General features: G+C 39.0%; 2 protein-coding genes across 2 annotated transcripts in view; both read right to left on the bottom strand.

Moving 5' to 3' along the window:
* The window catches only part of TCEA1 (transcription elongation factor A1), a 25,904-nt gene extending 20,879 nt beyond the window's left edge, over positions 1–5,025 (bottom strand). Inside the window, exons 1-2 of the mRNA XM_026050090.1 lie at positions 4,945–5,025; positions 140–202 (exon numbers count right to left, since the gene is read on the bottom strand). Coding sequence (XP_025905875.1) covers positions 140–202; positions 4,945–5,013 — 132 coding nt within the window. The 5' untranslated portion in view covers positions 5,014–5,025. The remainder of the gene's footprint in view (positions 1–139; positions 203–4,944) is intronic.
* A 2,882-nt stretch (positions 5,026–7,907) lies between these two features.
* LYPLA1 (lysophospholipase I) lies at positions 7,908–20,062 on the bottom strand. Its single transcript, XM_026050076.1, has 9 exons — positions 19,994–20,062; positions 19,761–19,792; positions 16,735–16,800; positions 15,210–15,257; positions 14,661–14,731; positions 14,146–14,219; positions 13,372–13,473; positions 12,628–12,804; positions 7,908–11,422 (listed from the first exon to the last, which is right to left on the bottom strand). The coding sequence occupies exons 1-9, from the start codon at positions 20,060–20,062 to the stop codon at positions 11,369–11,371; spliced, it is 693 nt and encodes a 230-aa protein (XP_025905861.1). The 3' UTR covers positions 7,908–11,368.
* Positions 20,063–20,101: the final 39 nt, after the last annotated feature.

Below are 20,101 nucleotides of genomic sequence, written 5' to 3'. Positions count from 1 at the left end.
CAAATGGAGCTGAAATAAGATTGGCTACTTCATCATAATGCTGAATGATAATAATGCTTATAAGAACACGACTTTGCATACTTCACTCTCATCATTGCAAAGGTAATTTTAAAAACATACCAGCAATATAAAATCRTACCTGCAACAGCTCAAGYGTCATGGGAATATTCTTAAGCTCCTTTAATAAATCAAGTGCTCCAGCCTGAAAAGARCAAAAGTAAAYTTAATAGCAATCACATATTTCAAACATAATTTCCACAACATAGCTGAAGTTAAAGTTCCCAATTTAAACTATCAGTTCCCAATTCTTCAACAAAACAATTTCAGGACAAGAAGTGCTGTTTCTCACACTCTGACCATTAACAGATATAAACTCCAAGTTCAAAGTATTCATTCAAAAACAAGGAAAGCTTTGTCCTATGCAATACAAGACGAGTTAGGGCCTTCGGGGGGGGAAGAAAAAGAGGGGGTTACTATCTATACTATGAATTAGTTTACTTCCTCACTTGCTCTAGAAAATGGCCTTTGATGTATTTCACTCAAGTACATCAGAAAGAAGCAACAACAAATTTCATTTCTGAATCATCTCACCTATATCAGAAGAATACCCTGCAGATAAGCAGCTCTATGTCCATCAATAATGCAGCCCTTTACAAATAACATTGTATTTATGATGGTGAGGTAAAGTTAAAAGGTATACTGGTTTAAAAATTGTGTTCAGGTTACACTATTTTACTAGAAAACAAGTRTATTTTCCCCCACAGAAAAGGAAACTTTACRGGGGTTCACCAGTAAATGCCAAGTCAAAAAGCTGAGCAAGATGTGCTTTCAAGTCCTACTTTCAACCAGTCTTATCTTTACACTCAGTGTATCCAATGAAATACAATACAGTCAATGAAATACATAGATTGATCTATATAGTTTAGAGCAGACAAACAACATCTTTTGGCTCATACCAGACAAGCATCAACCTTTATCAGAGAGCCCACACTAAGCGCTATAACATCTGAGYTAATTTCGCTGCTTATTATTCAGTCGTTTATTACTCAGAATTCCCCCCCTTTTCCTCTGCTAAAATGTCAAGGAAAGTAAAAACTAGTGCTACATAAGTGGTAGTTTTCTAGCCAGATTAATTAATTTCAGAGACTGAACTGCTAGGCTAATTATCGGTAACAAACTAACTACAAAGCTACTGTAATAATTTATTTAAGTGCTCATTACTACTCCCACTGAGATGCTGGTCTTATTTAAAAAAGAAAAAAAGTTTTCATAAATGTCAGCAATAGGTTTCATATTCATTTACTTTTTAGCCTCTACATCCTTGATATTTTACCTCCTCCGTGAAAATAAACAAAAAAGTCTCTGCACTCTCCACTTCTTAGTGCAGATAAAGGTTAGCAATGAAGGCAGCCTCGTAAGGTTAAGATGCATCTCGAGTGAACATGGTTCCAAACCTGCGACTTAACAACAGCACGAAGGTAAAAGACCTTGCATAGAAAAGGCCACCATCTTCCCACTTATTTAATCCACAGAGGTTAAGAAACAAACTCCACCTGATCATCACCTTGCAGTAATCACCAGTCCTCCCCAGTCATCTCTAGATATGATCTGCCATTGTATCTGCACCATCTACAATTTAACCACTAAATACAAAGCACGTATGAAGCACRTAAAACAAGCACGGAGCGACTGAAGAGCATGAAAGTAAAACAACTGCAGCAATCGAATAGGAACAGCTGTGGAAACTTTGAAAAGTGCTACAACCTTACTGCTTTTCTGAAGATACTTGACAGCAAAGAAGCCACCAAAAATGAATACTATAATTTCCATCAGAAAAAAAATCCAAGTTTTACTCTCTGCATTAATGCTTTGTAAACTTCTACTTTTCTCATCACTTGTATAAGCATACTAAGAATTATATGCTTTTAAAATTAAATTATATTTATTCTGTTCAAAGCAGCTGAACAGCTCTTTACAAGCTCCTATCTTAAAAGACAAATGCTGTCTTTTCCTCAAAATCAGTGAAGCTGCACAAAAAGGCCTGCAATYCCAACTTTTCTCAAGAAATAGATTTTTTGTTTAAAAAGAAAATCTACAAAACCATTATTATAAATTTTTTTTGCAAAGTATTTCTAAATTTTTTTAGGAAGAGAGAGAGACAACACCCCATTTTCACTTGGCTGAAAATTGTTGCATTATACCTCTATTTCATTTTGCATAACCATTCATCTATCATAAGCAAAAGTATCTGAAATAGATTTTGGAGATAGAAAGGAAGTAACAATTCTACATTTTCCTTGCTACTTAGGAGAGCAGAAATCRATCTCAGTATCTATCCCCCACAGATTTATGGAGATGACTCCCCATAGCTTCTCCCAATTGATCAGACTGTAACACCAGAAAGATGTTKTATATTCATACTTCAAAGCAACACTTCAAGATATAAAAAGAGCATATTTCTGAAGGTGGCACTGCTATTCAGTTACAATTATCTTCTACTTAGGAGAGCAAACTTTTAATAAGACGAAATGATGAAGAATTTCCTTCTGTAAGCTTGTTTGTCCTTGAGTTTTTAAATTTTTGTGTGTGCAACCTTACCTTTCATACCCATTCATTACAGCAACTTTGTGGCAGAAAAGTATACTTACATATGACAAAAGCTATAGGAAGGTRCAGTATACGTTCTAACCCAAATGTAGCCTTTCTGAAGAGTCATAACATCCATTTGAAAGATGCAGACAAACCTCGATGTGACAGCAGAAGTATGTGTCTAGTTGCGTATTAAATACAACACTGCATAATGTCTTGTCCTTTGAAAGAAATTCATATATATCATTTAACTGAAATAATTATTAGTCCTGTGTAGCTACAATTAAACCTTTAGCCAAGGCAAACACCAAGAGTCTGACTCAGGATGGGTGTCTGCACTGACAGCCTTTATAACTCATCAAAAGAAATGCCAAAGAGCACTTTGTCACAGGCCACGCAGACACTCTTCTGATGACAGATTAGGACAGGACGCCTCTTCCCATCTCTTTCTTGACAATTGCTGAGTGAAGAAGTACCACAGCCTTTATACTTATTGATAGGCTTCAAGAAATCATTCTTATTCAGGATATGCACAGAATCCATACAAAAACGCACTTTATATTTCATGAAGAATGACTAGTAGCACACAGAAACTGTCAAAAAACACCCTGCTTATACTGATGAAAACCATGGAAAGGAATGTAAGCTGGCAGGAACTTCATCCTCCATTCTGTTTATTATTATATCGATATATACAATACCATATCAATACATATTGTCCAATGCATCAAACTGCGTTTCTCAATTTTACTTCATCTTYATGCGACAATGAAGTCCATCTTCAAAAAATGGTCTCACAATTGTGTTAAACTTGTATTTTAACTACATGACAGGACAAGGTAAGCAATCATTGACCAGAATGGAGCTAAACTAAGCCCAGCAGTGAGACCACTTTGCTCGCTAGAGCTTTGGAAGTTATTCAGGTTACAGGCACCACACACAGGTACCCAGGCGCGGTTAAGCACTACAGCCAAACGTTGGAGCCTCCCACGCTCCCGAGCAGCAGGTCAGGGTCACCTGGAGTATCGAGGGCCCCCCTGCCCTGGCGCCCCCCACTATCAGCAGCCACGCCRTACTACCCCAAGGTTGCTGTTTGCAGTCTATCTCCTGAACAAGTCTTCCAGATAAAATAGAATTGACTGCACTTTATCATTTTCATTATCACTATATTTAAATATTTCAGAGCTGGTATGCCTTTATCTTTTTGGCATATCTCTAGATTGGAAAACAACCACTATTCCAATTYTAAAATTAGGAAGGGAGGAGAGGCAGTACTTCTGTACTGAACAGTAGAAAGAATGGAAATAACTAAAAAAAGGGAGACGCAGGAGCAGAACTTAAAATTCCTGCATTACAGAGAAACCCAAAAGAGTTTTTGGAAGGGAGCTGAAATGAGCCTGAATAACTTGGGCAGAAGGGCAGGTACCAGAACTACAGCTGACCTAGCTGAACACAACAGACACAAAGCTCAGTTCTAAACTACCAGCGGTTAAGACTTAATGCACTATCATAACATATGGGAAAAAAAAATCAGTTTATGTATTAAAATGTCAGCTTGCAGGGACATTATAACTAAAACGTACAACTTAAKAAGAATAAATAAATAAATAAATAAAGTGCCAGTAAGCTAAAATAATAGTAAATGCAATAAGTTCACTGTTTTAAGATACTTTGCACGTAATTATAATGCATGTAATTATAATCAGGTAATGAGCAGTTCCTATATACAATAATTTTAATAGATTCTGCATAGAGAATGTAGGCATTACATGCTGCCTAAGCAAGTAACCGGTACTTATACTTTGCTTCGGGTTTAAAAAGAAAAGCAGCACACGTTCCACATCTGCTTCAGCAGCGAGTCGGCACCGAGCTCGTGCCACGCTGTCAGAGCTGGATGAGGGCTCCTCATCCGTTCCAGCCTAAACACCTCACATTACAATYCACACCCTTTACTTAAACGCGAATACGAGGTAAATCTGAAGTATCTAAAGGAGCCGGTGGCCGCCGGTGCATTCTCCCCGAGCCGTGCAGCGGGCCTGCCCCAAACCGGCCCGCACGCAGCTCCCCGGGAGCGAAGGAGGGAGGCCGCGGGCGGGACCGTTGGGGACCGTTGGGGGCCGTTGGGTCGGGCGCGCGACGCCCCCCCGCCCTCCCCCGCCGGGGGGGCGGCGGCCGCGGCGGCCGCTGGGCGGGCGGGAGGGACGAGGGAGCCGCGGCGGCCGGCGGAGGGCCCGGCCGGGCCCGCGGAGGGGGAACCCCCCGCACCCGCCGCGGGGGCAGCGCGGCCCGGGGCGAAGGAGAGAGGCCGCCTCGGGGCCAGCGACGGCGAGGGGAGCCGCGGCCCGGGGCGCTCACCGCGTTCTTCTTCTGCACCATCTTGTCCATCTTCTTGGCGATGCGGATGATCTCGTCCTCCGTGGTCATGGCTGCGGGGCGCGGGCGGCCGCGCGCGGCGGCCGGGCCGGGCCGAGCGGAGCGCCGAGACGGAGCCGCGCCGCAACGCGCCGCGCCGCGCCACCCAGCAGGCCGCGCGGCGCCAGGCAGCGCGCGTCGAGCGCCGGCCGCRGGAGCCAGGCAGCGCTGCGGCACGCCGAGAGCATGCGCGGGGCGGCCAGCGGCCGTTTAACGGTCGCGCCTGCCTCGCCCTCCGCCGGGCCCCTGCGGACACGTGCACGCGAGGGCCCCTCGTCTGGCAACCTGGGGCGAGGGGAAAATTACCTCCTCCCTCGAGACGTTAAAAGCAAATCCCTAAAAAATTAAATAACATTTCATTTGGGCAACACAGAGGAGTTCTCAGGTGCAATTTCAGTCTATCTCATTAACCAAATACCACACTGGGATGTTACACTAGCGCTTCCAAGCTGTCAAACCAGCCGAAATCTTGCATACGTTCAAGCAGTGTGCTGCATTTAAAAAGTCTGTCAAAATATATAAATCCATAAATAACATCATTCAGCCATTTTCTCTTAAGGAAAACAAAAGTGTTTACTTCAGGAAAATCGTACATGAAAGCGGTGCGAAAACTGTTTGAAGATTATTGCCCACTAAAAGTCAGGCAGGTGCTTAAAAACACTTCCAAAATCGGTTAGCCCTAAATGCTGCAGATAATCTTCAGTTGCACAACAGAGGACTAAAATATGTAAACCTTAGAAAAAAGGCTACAAAAATGTATGCTTTCAAAGAGAAAAAAAAAAAAAAAAAAAAAAGGGCAAGATGGGCATTTTCTGTGAAATGGCATTTGAAGAGGTAATTCTTTGTGAAGCCAAATCGAGACAGGTATTTTTAAGGCACTTCTACATGACTGTGCTCAGTACACACAGAGTAACAGTTGCAGCCTTTGGCAGTAAAAATAATTTGGGAGCTAGACAGGGTCTCTCCATAGGTGAGATCTGGCCTGTGAACTGGACAAACATACAGACAGGCTACTTTTTTTTTTCCTCTCCTCTCTCCTTCCTTTCCAAAGGGGTGGGAAGGAGAGAGAACACCGAAAGACTCCTGGAAACAGTATTTCAGTAGGGAAAACAAAGATTAGCCAGCTGGTAACACGTATTGCCTTCTGAGAACAGCTGCATTAAAATCAAACAAAGCTCCCAGCTTACGCTGTGTGTGCTGCTTGCTGCAGTATCAGAACAATACGCAATTACCAGAGCCAGTACTAATCAGCTTGTTTATTAGCTGCTCCTGACCACAACTGTGTACTGGAAAGACATACACAGCACCTTGCACAGTTGTTCTCTTTCAGATGGTTCTAAAATAAACAGCTTTGCAGCTCTCTTCTACTCAAAAATAGGCATTTTAAAAGTGTAAAGAACAGCAGGAGGAAAATAAAAAAAAAAAAAAACACACACATGGAATTAAACAGTCTTCTCTTAGTTTAGCTTCCTATGTCCATCAGGAAGCAGCAATAACATGCTATTTTCACACTGCACATGCCATTTTAAACACATTCTCCTCATCTTTCTAACATTTTCTAAGAAGCAMCATACACATGCTTCTCTAAGGAGCTAACATCCAGCTCACTCCAGCCTGTCACCTGTTGGATCACAGGCACTTGCACAAATTTTTGACAGCCAAATGATTTTTGACAGACAAATGATTCTTAAGAGAAGGCACACATGAAATACTGTGGGCTTCTCCTAGTCTCTCTTGTTACGATATAGCATAACRAGAAATTAATAGGGAGAAGAGCGGGGGGCAAAGAACAACACACAAAATGTATGAACCCTTACCAGATAAAACTGAAATCCTGCATTTTCATAACTGACATTCTGTATGAAAGAAGCTCCTCTAATTAAATGCTAGTACAACTATAAACAAAAAAAAACAAAAAACAAAAAAAAAAATTCAAGACATTCCAAGAGGTTCTACATAACCAGGTATTACTCTCATTACTCCTCCTCATCTGAGCCCTAAGTAAAATAACTTCTGTTCTGACAGACACACAGGTTAAGCCAGGCTGAATGAGAAAGATGATAAGCTTGTAAGTCATGGGACAGTGCAGTGGGTGCTAAGAGTAGTCCAAGCACAGCTATATTCAAGGACCTGACACAAATTTCCTCTTAACTGAAACATWTTCTTTAAAATATTCTAGATTGTATCTTGATCTGATGATCAAGAATTTTGTTTTTAATTTCCYGGGACTAGCTGCAGGTTATAGATATATGACTTGGACTGAGACCAAACTATCATTTTCAAATTCTGGTGTCTGCAATACATTTTTAAGTACATTTCAAAAAGTCCTAAGTTATTTTCATCTTTTGTATTCATAATTGTTAACTGGAGATATTTATGTAYGAAACAGGAAAAAGTTTAAGAAAATAGCTGATTTTTTTAGTCACATTATTAGACTAACATTCTACTATGCACTGTAATGAAACATTTCAAGAAGTTTCTAAATCCTTACAGAGCACGTAAAATCCAAGCTTCTTTCAGGTAAACATGAAAAAAGTCTTTAGCACTTTCTCAAACAGTGATCAAAATTTATTTCACAATGATAGAAACTGAAAGATTTCACATTTTCCCCTTCAGAAATAGCTTCAACAAAAGTTCAGTTTTCTTGTCAAACAAAATGAGCAAACTAAGTAAATTACAGCTTTAAGGTGTAGTTAAGTATAAATTGCATGTACTTCATAACACAAAGAGAAAGTTTTCAGTATTTCTTTATAAAATTTATGAGACCTAGGCCTTTAAAATATGGCTTCATTAACATCTTACACAGTATGTTCATGATCATATCCATTAACATGCCAAATAGCACCTCTACATAAAAGATACATCCAAAAAAAATTTAATGAAGTTCAATATACTCCATTACAAAGAACACGTTTTAATTAACTTTTCTAATACCAGTTGCAGTGTGCAGTGCTTTGTAGCAATCTACTGTGTTGTAATTATACAAGGTAAGAGGCAAAGACCAAAACATACAGACCTCAACAGAGACCCCAAAATAGTTTTACCTCAAGAACACCTAGAGGATTCAGCCTACAATACATAATAATTTTATCTGTATTTAATAGATAGGCAGAATTCCAAAAAGAACTCAGACATTTGTCTACACAAAACTACAGTTAAATTTAGGAATCAATTTGAATTTAAAGTGTAGTATTAAGGAGTTGTATACCCATTGAAATAAAGTGGTCTGCAAACAAAGCATGTGTTCACAGTAACGTTTTCACAGACTTGATAGGTATTCTCTCTCTTTTGGCAAAGTTTTAAACATTACAAGTATATTGTTCATTATTGGATAGGTTCAAATTTTAGGTTACGAGGACTGAACAGTCCGACACTTCCCTTTCCCCTCCCCCCACCTTTTTCTTTTGTTCTACTAAGAGGCCGAACTATTAGCCTAAAATACATGCCAGTTATGACAAAAATCCCAGCAACAAATCACATCAGGAATTGAACTTTGACAACAGAATCATACACTGAGGTTTCCAATTAGCTGTGACTTTGCGAAAGGCAGGAGCTCGAGAGACCCGGGAGTCTCATGGCTGTACTACGGGAGGAGAAACTGCAGGCTTCAAATTGATCTTTGAAGCTTCTTCCAGCGTTGGGGTTCTTTAGCAACCCCAATTACAATATACTCATCTTCCTCTGCGAAAATAAAAATTGAGAGGAAGATTTCTTCCTAGAACAGGCAAGTTCAGAACGAGTCAAGACATTTACTTACATTTATATTGGCAACACAGCTCTTTGTAGATGGAGCAAGCAGCCACACAACAGTATAAAAAATAATCTTATTATGCTGAGCATATTATTATGCTTATTATTAAGCATACTATTATACTTAGCACACAAAGCACTCCCTTCTAGAAGAATGTTTGAAAAGATCAGAGACAACAGCTGAAGGTGACTTGAATAAAAACGTGTAAGTTCTAGAAAGAGGCCATAAGCTCTGAACAGAATGCAAACAGCAAGTRTTAACGAAGCTAGCACTACAAATACTAAGAACTACTAAGAATAAAGCTGGAGCTGGTCTCATTTTAACATCTTAGAAATAGTTTTTGATTAATTCCAACAGAAGAAAGAACATGTTTGTGAAATGAACAAACACAGATACTGAATTAGAATCTGAAAAGAAATATCAGAGAATTTCCAAAGGCTAGATAATAAGAAAAAAAATCACAAGCATGTGCAAACCTTTGAATATATGCCAATATTCCAGGAATAATGAAGACAACAGAGGAATGGAGATCAAGCTAAAAGCTAGGGGAAATAACATGGAGTTTGCTTACCAAATTTGCAAGTCAGCAGGATTACAAGATTGGCTAATGAAATTTGGGAATGACTACAGCTGGGAGATACTGTTTTCTCAACATAATTTTGGCACAACTACAATGAGAATACTGTGGTTTCCTTTGTTAAATAAATTACTGAAAGACAAACTGGCAAACATAAAAAGAAGTGTGACTGAGGGAAAGCTAATAGAATACTCCTTCATCCAGAGGGAAACAATGTCTGAAAGTGTTTCAGTGCCATTTGGGAAAAACTCCTCTTCAATTATGTGTGTTAAGAGATATTTTATAACCCAGYGAAATGCATTAGCAAAGAAAAACAGTTTCCTAAAGATGAAGTGCAACACAGCCCAAGAGGAGCAAGGAAAACTGAGTACTCAAACGAATCAATAATTCAAATTTCTGGTAGCAGCTATATAAAGAAGTCTAACACATAATGCAATTAATGCATTAATTCCCGATTTACGTATTTGTACTGGCATACGTCTCTAGTGTGAGCTGATACACACTTTAAGAGGATCATCTGATTAAGTGGGACAAGAATAAGAACTTTATACACAGATACGAAAAACAGCGCTGCCGACAGACACAACCAAAACATTAACACTCTCTGCTTGCAAACATTTCTGTATAGAGCATTTGGTCATATAGCATAGTATGTAGTAGATACTATAATGTAATTTTTTAAACACTCCTAGTGCTGCCTCTTAACTCTTCTGAAGAGCTGTTTCCAGAAAGTGCATTAAGGCTTCAACTGCAAAAGGCTGCTGGGCAGGACTCATCAAATTCTGCASCACACTGTGCTACAGAATTTTAGGCTTCTGAAATAAAAGATATTCTGAATCATTTARTTTTTTTTCATAGCTGGTCTTCATAATGCTCTGCTAAACTGATCTAGGTAAATGCAGAATGATACATTTGAAAATAAAATTTCACATTCTTTTTCAAAAAAAAAAAGCTGGGCATACAATAAAAGCATTAGAAGKTATCAATTTTAAGATTAAGTTATCTCACTTCCACTCATATTTCCATTATAGTACTGACGATTTAAGATTAGCCAGTGCCTGTGTTGCAGAGTAGACTTCAACAATGCAAAACTGCAGAGTGCCACTATTTTCATTTGGTTACTACAAAGGAGACAAAAAAAAATCAAAATTGTATGCTGGAATTGTTCATGCAAAATACATCATTAACATTTCTAGACAAATAAAAAGTACAATGACTGAAGCACAAGATGAATATCCAATTTGAAAACAAGATTTTTTTTTTAATGAAACTCAAATTAATTCTATACAGTTCTTCAGAATTCTGTTCTAAATCAAAATCTGACATTATTTTATGGTAATCTAAAAACAAATGTCAAAAAAAAAGCAGTGATGTATGATAGTCTAAGACAGAATGAGTCCCTTTAGATTTCCACTGTACCTTCCTGTATGAAAGCAGTTACAAATAAGGGTGGTTTAAATACAGGAAGTACTTTCGTTGAGTTACATTCATTCCTGGAAGAGAGCTACCTTCCTTACCTGGAGCAAGGATTAACATTTAATACTTAAAGCTTTGTCCTCAATAACATTCATTCTACCATCATATGCTGACCGGAACATACTGTGTAGTTTACACATCTATCAGTTAAACAAAACGTTTTAATGTATTTTCAGTGATGATTAAGATCCTATCTCAAGTATACCAAACGGTCACATTTATGTTGCTCACTCWAATTGAGCCCTTAATTGCTTATACAAATACTTTAAAATTCCACAATCAAAAAATCAGTCATATCTTAAAATGGCAGGTGCAGATTACATTCTGGCATGGTTACCCAGCTGCCTCATTCTTACAGTCTGATCAGTGGGTGATAATCTTTTTAGTTATAATCATTTCTTGTACATGTATGATTTTTCAGTCTTGTCGTAAGTATAAATTTGCAACACAGTAGTAACACTGCAGGTGTAGAAGTAACGCATCCTATCAGGCATGTGAAAAGATTAACACTCTACCACAGTTGCTGCTGGTGTATTTGTACAGAAGGCCTCTCGCACATCAATTCAGTCTATGGGAGGTAGATGCTTGTCTATGAACTGTTTTACATCCATCATTTCCTGTTCAAAAATAAAGGCATATGTTATTCAACGCTCCGCACTACATTATATTCAGCTACACTAATCGTTCAGCTTGTTAGCTGTAACAAGCAGCTGTGCCACAAACATTGTTTAATTAGTTACTTGATAGGCTATCACTTTGCAGCCAAAAAGTCAAGGCAAATCACTTAAAGGAGGCTGAAACATAAGAAAAGAAAAGCACAGATAAATCTCCTCCCTCTCTCTACCACTGGATTGGGAAAACAGGTACACACACACACGTATTAAAATACACACACACACACACACACACACACACACACACGTATTTTATAGCTAGATCAGTTCCTTCATCAGAACCCTTGACAGGTACAAGTCTTTCTATGATGGTGGCAATTTAGACAGGCTTAGAAAACACCTCAAGTCATGACTCTGAAAAGTGCAAATTAGGCAAGATTTCTACCTATCACCTAGTACTAAGACAATGTTGCAAGAAATACAGCACATCTATTATTAATATAGCTGTGTGACAACTCAGTTCTACTACTATCTTAGTTCAGTAAAACTGCATAGATGGCCCCAAAGAAGCAGAAGCTTTCGCTAGCAGCTTTTGCCCTTTTAGCAAGTTGTCATAGTTAAAAGAAATTTCAGATCAGCTCCAGGACTAGGACAAGAAGGAATAGGGGGCCACAAGATCACACACAAGACACGGAACAAACCTATCTGTTTCTGGCAGCAGCCAGCCATCCTTATATCAGCACAGCTGCTTGCAGAATTAGACCAAAAATCAGTTTGAAGATGTCGCTTTTAAGTAATCACCCTCTCCCATTCTTTTGACATTTCCTTTCAAACACATTCAGTAAACTAGCCAGACTCCTCTCCCCAAAATGCCACATTGTATTTATGCTGTGAGAATTCAACCTGCCTTCCAATTCCATGATAATTTTGGCTTGAAAAATATTCTGACAAAAAGAAGAAATAAAAGAATTATTTTAAGGAACAAAGAAACAACTTGCTAGTAGTTACCACTGCATATATTAATTTTTGCCCCGGAGGATTTTTCAGAAAAGTATTCAGTTATTCAATGACACAAGTCACTAATATCAAATACTTGTTATTAAAAAGCTGTAACAAAACCTGCAAGTTCCACATATTCATTTTTTAGGGAGGAAAAAAAAGAGAGAAAAAGACCAATTTAAAAGTTAATTGTAAAGTCAGAAAACTACCTCAATACACGAGCTATGCATCATGCCGGAGTAAGTCCTGAAGGTTACGTTGGCTGGATTTATCAAACTCTTCAGCTTCTCAACAGTAAGAGAACCAAACATTAAAGGAACCAATGGGTCACAGTCCCCATGGCACTGAAGAACAGGGATCTCCCTGTTGACTCCACTGATAGGGCCCTGTCAAAAGGGGAAGTAAAAAGAAAGAAAGAAGAGACAGTCACTGAGGGGAGGAAAAGTACATGGGTACATAAGGCTACCATACTGCAGATGAAATGATGCTGTGGGAAGTGYGCACTGTCGTGTGATGAGGTCAACTGCATTATATAGGAAAAAATAAAACCACACAGTGAATAGTTTGCAAGTTCCTCATGTAGCCAGTGCTGTACGCATTACAAACTGCAACTTACAGAAATTTGGTACTGATTTCAAAATAGATCCCCAAAAGCACAATTTCTGGACAAGTATAGCACTTAACACTTTGTTTTCCTCAACTTATTCTCTAATAAGACAGTATATTGCAGACAGAACAAGTAGCAAAGTAAAAATAAATAAATCAATTAAAAGAAGATCTTCATGGAACATTTACTTGATCCTCTATGTTTCCTAGAAAACTTTTAAATAGACGTAGTCCTATTTTTAAAACCTCCGAGTTACTCAATGAGGGTCACTACATTCAGCAACATTCCCCAATTCCTGCACATGAGAGGATCTTCAAGAAAGAGCTCAGAAAAGAAGCATAAATACCTGAGAAAAAGAAGCCCGTAAAGGAAGCCAGCAGCTGAGCGCTACAACACCTGCCAATTTTTGCTGTGTTGTAAGTGCTGTGTACAATGACAGAGCACCTCCCTAAGAAAGAAAGATGAACTTGTTATAATCCTGAAGATAAGGTTCCATTTTAATGTCAATTTCAAGATCTGTTTTCTCCTTTGGAGGACTTCTTGTGTTTCTTCCYTCAAACTAACATTATAATCAATATTGCCATAAAATATTTATTTTACTTTTTTTTCTTCAAATCAGTGTGATCAATTCACCAGTAAAATAAAACCGTAACTAGCAACTGAAAATTAAACAGGGAATAAAACACTATCACTCATGTCAGTATCACCTCTGCTTTATTATTTTAATACCTTAACACAAACTAGTGACTGGTTAATCTACCTGCAACAGTTATTGTACAAGTTTGAGAGCAGAAAAGAGTTCTCAAATAAATTTAGACTACCAAATATCTTGCAAAACAAAGTTRTTAACACAATTTTCAAGCAAAGTTACAGAAATCATAGTGCTTGAAGACTTTAAATATAGTATTCATTTTACCAGCCATTTTTCCAGATGTAGGTTTTCGGTGAATAGCAATTATTTTCATAATCTAAATGACTTAGTTTAACTGAGAAGGAATTCAACATCTTAAAATCTGAAATTTTAACCTCATTTCAGTTGAAGGGTTAGGATTTCCTGCACTAGAAAAGCTATAGGTTATTTCCCTAGAAATATATACAATTCTTTCCAAGCATACCTTACCTGAGAAAAGCCTCCCAGGATAATTCTATGAGAAGGAATTCCACTTTTTACTTCTTGATCTATCAGTGCTTTAACTGCAACATAAATGAAGGGCAGTAATTAAAACGCATTCTGTTCCCAAAAAAAGAAAGCAAACAAACAAACAAACAAAAAAACATAGGAGAGCAGAGAGACTGATCAACCCTGTTCCTAGGCTAATTATACCACTTCCAAAGGGGAAAATGTGTAAATATTCCACAGAATTCCCAGTTTAAAAAAAAAAAAAAAAAAAAAAAAAAAAAAAAAAGTAATCAGCACATTTGAGAATCAGGAGTGCTTACACTGATGAACTATTGACGCTTCTTTTTAACTAACGACACGGCACTTGGCTAACCTTGGATTAGTGACAATGCAATACATGCACCTTTGCCTATTAATTTTGTCTTTGAAAATYGATGAACTCTTTCAGACTGATAATCCCTTTTGAGAAGCACAATGAAGTATTTTTGAAGATACTAAAGCATTTATGGTCATACCATTCTCTGCTGCCTGCTTGATTCCTGCTTCATCTTCCTGTGAATCTGGAGAAAGTCCACTAATATCAAACCTTATAAAATATGAACAAAAGCTTTACTTTTCAGAGCACCTTAAAACACAAACAACAAAACAGAGATATTTGCCAGATAACAATGGTTGTTAGTTGACATACTACACAGCACCCATCGCTCAGTTTACAAAATAATAGGGGACAATGTGTGAACATGAATGAAACTCTAGGCATAGTGCAGATAGTTGCAGATGCAAAAATGCTCTCTTCTGTAATTTACTGCAGGTTAAGCAGCTCCATTTTGATTACCTGTTTCAAATTACTTGCATCAGCAGCAATTTTTAATTAAGAGTTGTATGCACAAAATTAAAATACTGTTTGAAGAAGCATAAGAAAAGCAAACACAGGTAAATAAAAAGATTGAACATGAAGACTGATTTAAGACCACTAACATCTACCATATTTTTAATTAAGAACAATAAGTTCAAACAGTGAGTGGCTTCTGGATAGAAAAATTTTCAGTTGAAGAAGTACTCACCATGATGGCATAGCCATGTTCCTGTTTAAAGAAACTGGCATAACTGGCCTGGAAATGAGAATGAATAACATTGACATACTCTACACATTGGAATTTAACAGCGCAATTACATACCCCATATTTTATCTTACTTTTAAATAATAATTAACATCATCTCTCAATTAGCATCTCTTCAAGAAGTATCTCTTGAAACCTGTCACCCCAAACACATTATCATTCAGGGCTAACTTACCACTCATGATGGAAAGCAAACAAAGTGGTAATGAGCCAGTTACTATCAATTTATTTAAATTATAGTGATATTACACAATTAAATATAATTCATACTTATTTTATATAATATAGGAAATGTTTTAAATATTTTTATGTGCATAAACATATATATACACATTTAACGCACACATCTTATCCCACTTAGTCATTTATGACTAGTATGTTGATCAACTTGCTATGTCCTATAGCAAGCTCCAATAGCAAGCATATATATTTGAGGGTAACATCACCATAAGGAACAGTGGCCTAAGGCTCCACCAAAGTGCCACTTCCYGAAAGGAATGGGGTCACACACCCCAGAGCTTCCCCAGCGTCATGGCCTGCTTAAGCCAAGCCTGTCCCTCCTGCAGGGCTCACTCCTACCCCAAGCTGCCACATGTCACCTCACAGACCTACCGAGGCAGCTCTGCTAGACYGTGCCAGGATCAGATCTGACAGAGTTTAGTCTGCCGACACAGAGGAAAGAAGTTTGGTGGCGCAAGACAGGCTTCTGTCTCTCACAAGCAAAAACAAATCGCAGGCAAAGGAGATTGCTAAAATCTTTTCTCAAAGAGCTCAGCAATTTGCCATGTCATAATAAACAAATGAATAATAAATGTGTAAATCACAGGCCAGTAATCAGCTGGTAATGCACCAAAACATGGCTTGCTTATCTCCTTCTGCTGCCTGCTCCACAACTCCCAAGCCTGTTGGGGAAGTACATGATGTGAATCCCTTGTTAAAGGAAATTAGCATTACTTCTATTAGATAAATTTTAACACTTCGTTTACTGAATCATGAGCTGCTCACAATTATTTCACTTCTCAAATTGCACAAAAAGCTCAAGTTGCAGTATTTGCTTATTCATATTGAAAATATGAGTAAGAATATCCTGAGAAGCCTTGAAATACACCGTAAGTAACAGGCAAATTGCATCTTAATCTYCAGAAGCTGATGTAATAATATGAAGTATCTGGTAAAATGGAGCCAGTGAAAGTATAAAGTCAAAACAAACCACCTTTGCACATAAGACTTCCCAAATTTTTGTTCAGGCCAAATTAATAACAAATGCAAAATATGAGCATAATTTCAAAAGTAAACCACAAGGCAGTCCCTAAAAAGAAATAAACAACTTTTACAAARAAGAGGTCTAGAGATAACCAAACCTCATTTGACTTCAGCATCTAAGTCCCTTAGTAAACCTATATACAACACATGCAGTACAACATATATTTCTCTTAATAAGGAAAAACAGCTACAATTTTAAACTTACGCATGTGGGCAGATGTATTTTACATGAGGACTTTTGATACCTGCAAGTGCTTCTGACCATCCATGCCTGTTAACAAAWAAATAAATAAATAAATAAATAAATAAAATGTAATCTATTTTTTGACTTTGCTCTAATTTCCATTGTTGGTACAACTGCACCCACAGAGTACAAAATAGGCTGAATTAGGTCAACATCAAAAACACTTCTAAAAAGCAAGGCTGTAACAAGTCCAACATACTTTAAATACAGTACTATTTTTAAAAGGTCCATTCTCTTGCTGAGTATTTGCTGCACATATATAGCCAGACATACGTTTATCTGATTTGGAGATCACAGCTGTGGCCTGGCTGCGGAAACAGCACTTCAGCACTGCACAAAGCCTGCTCTCGTTAGACAGAGTTTATCAGCTCGGGTGCTGCAACACCTGAATACAGGTTCCAGACTCTGCTCTGGTAAGAGACCCCTTGAAGAACTGAGCCAGCCTCTTTCACAGCCAACTCTGCTTTGCAACACGTTCCTGGATCTGGGAGAGCAGCAAGCTGCCACTTAGGTTCAGACTAGATCCATCAGACCTAGTGGCTCTGGCTGAGCTCAAATGCTCTCAGGTGGAGGCAGCCCTGAATCTCACTTCCTCTTCCTAGGCACATACAAGCTGATTCTGTATGAACACATGGAACAAATCTAGGGCTGCAAAGYAAAGGAGCAATTACGCCTCCTACAAGCCCCCAAAAAATTAGAATCCTGGTTAAATAACAGGCTCTGAAAGACCCACTCCAGAACTCATCTTGGCTTAAACTGAACTGGACCCAAATCTGAATCACTGCAGAACTACGGTCTGTACCTGCACTTTGCTTTCCACAAAATACAGGATGAAATACTGATTTTAAATATAAAACATCTGTAATAAATTCATCAGATGACATAGCTGACCTAATCAAAACAACAACGGACAAGCCATAATCCCATGCATGCTTTAAACTTAGTATCACCATAAAAAAGTTAAATAGGTTTCAAGCACCCAGAAAGCACAGTCAGTTGAAACTGCAGCTGTATATCTCAACCTACTTCCTACCAATACTTACATATATGCTATTTATAAGTGGCAATCTTGAGTGATAATTACCAAATGGTAATTTTATTGCTCAATACAAACGGTCAAATAAGAAAAAATGTGATGATGAAAAACTAGCTACGTAGGATTCTGGGACTGTTTTAGTCAAGTGTAAAGATTAATTTGCCAAATTTATGATGCAGTATTACACACACATTTAGGCCAACTTTTTAGAACAATTATCCGTGATGCACCTTTTGTGCACACTTGGACAAGCACATTCTACCTTTTAAGTGCTTTTTATAGAGGACTTCAAAGACAAAAGCCACCTACCCTGACAAGAGGTTACACACATCTCGCAGTGAAAACTACAATTGGTAGTTACCAGTGTAAACAATCACATGAAATAGATTGATTTCTACTGAAAAGCTATGAGATTTCTAATTTCTTCAGATAATTCCTTTTAGCGTCACTACTATCACTTTTTCTTGGAGGGGAAAAAAAAAAAAAAAAAAGTATGTTCGTTTTAGCTAGAGGCAAGAAGAACAAATGACAAATGCAGCTACCATATTTTTGCAGAGATCTTATAACTTGTTAACACATATATTCCACTACGCTTAGTACATTTGCAAGCCACGGATCACACATTAACGTTGTGACTAAATAGATATACAAGACGTGTATGAGGCCTGCAATAGAGCGAGTTTTTGTAGCTTTTYTTTGCAGACAAGCAAAGCACAGCAAAAGACTCTAGTCATATGGTAAATATTTGCTGTCAAGATGCAGGGAATAAGCACTGCTGCCTCGGATGCATCCCACCAKCAGGAAGCAGGAGTAACAATTCAAACAAGGCGATGAGTCAACAGCCAACAGCAAGAACAAATGAGAGCAAACATCTCCCCTTGCAGAACAGGGCCAAACACATGGATTTAACTGTTTCTAACGTACCTTTAAACTTCCATAACCTGGACAGTCAACTTAACTCTGAGTCCTCAAAAAAARGATCGTTTCCTAAACATCACAACTTTCAATACAGAAGCAACATGAAAGTTCTATGAAATGAAACTCTAAAATATATTATATAAATTGTGACTGGATTGGAGCATGAAGCACAAAGCACTCGCGACAGCCCTTTTTAGTACCCAGCTGTTGCTTCCTTTAAAGATTTCTAACAAAAAGTTGTTTCAAGACAGTCTAATACCAAAGCAATAGGACTGAACGTYTGCTCATGTTTTGCCACACAGAAACTTCCAACTGGGACACTCCAGTACAACTACAGAGCCTGCGTGTTTGCGTATGTGCAGCCCTTTCCAGCATTTCCCTACTCTTCCCGTTTGCATTCCAAACTGGAAATAACAAGGTTATCATAACAAGGAAAACAGACTCCAGTTTTTCATAATTTGTTCTGCTATTTAAGAGTCTGAAGACTGTATCTCACAGAGCAAAATCAGTATAATCTAGGTGAATATCCAGAAGTTTGTTTASATTCTTTAAAAAGAAACAGGCTGACTTAAGTGTTGTCTAATGACGAATATGCCACCCACTTACCAGCAACATGGCAAGCCACAACTGCAGTAAAAATAACTTTAAAATTAGATAAGCACAGAATAACCAGGAATCTGCTCTCAGGAAAGCAAGATCTGAATTCAACAAGTCCTTGGGCACTGATCTCGGWTCAAGAGAATAAAGACCACATTCTGATCAGCTTATGCAAACAATCAAAAAGAGGCACAAAAAACCTTTTTGGGGATTCAAAAGCTCCATGCCAGGAAATATTAAACTGTCATCACTGTGATTCCTAAATTTATCGATTTTTTTTTCCTGGCTCTGTGTCCTGCCTCCGCAGCCAAGGAGGCAAAGGGGCACACAAAAAGGAGCTGCCACTTCCAGCGGCTCGCACGGATAAACCGTGCAGCCTTTTGTCGGTAACTATACCCAGAGCTACGCAGACACGTTCACCACGCAGGATACACACCCAGTATCTCCCAATCCATGAAGGAAGATGACCTGAAAGGGGGAGCACAAGACACGTTAGCGCCGCGCGCTCAGGCCCACGGGCCCCGCCGCGCCGCGCCGCGCACGACGAAGCCCCGCTCGCCCGCTCCACCGGCGGCACGAGCGGCGCGGGGCCTCCCCGCGGCCTCCCCGGCGCGGCGCCGCGGGAAGGCAGCGCCCTGGCCGAGGCCGCGGCGGCAGAGCCGGACTCACGGCAGCCGTCGCCTTCCGCGCGGCCGGGACGATGGCGGGCAGCGGCGCGGACATGTTGTTGCCGCACATGCACCGGGCTGCGGGGCGGCGAGGGGGGCACAGGCCGGG

The sequence above is a fragment of the Nothoprocta perdicaria genome, unplaced genomic scaffold (genome assembly GCF_003342845.1).
Source record: "Nothoprocta perdicaria isolate Ctin4 unplaced genomic scaffold, notPer1 scaffold_65, whole genome shotgun sequence".
Lineage (NCBI taxonomy): Eukaryota > Metazoa > Chordata > Aves > Tinamiformes > Tinamidae > Nothoprocta > Nothoprocta perdicaria.
This window is presented reverse-complemented; position numbering and strand designations above follow the sequence as displayed.

Excerpts from the sequence above, each read along its gene's own strand:
- LYPLA1 (XM_026050076.1), bottom strand. The coding sequence starts at position 20,062 with ATGTGCGGCAACAACATGTCCGCGCCGCTGCCCGCCATCGTCCCGGCC. Across the intron at positions 14,732-15,209 it reads AACATGGCTATGCCATCATG|GTTTGATATTAGTGGACTTT; the intron begins GTGAGTACTTCT and ends ATATTTTATAAG. Across the intron at positions 14,220-14,660 it reads CAAGCAGGCAGCAGAGAATG|TTAAAGCACTGATAGATCAA; the intron begins GTATGACCATAA and ends TTTATGTTGCAG.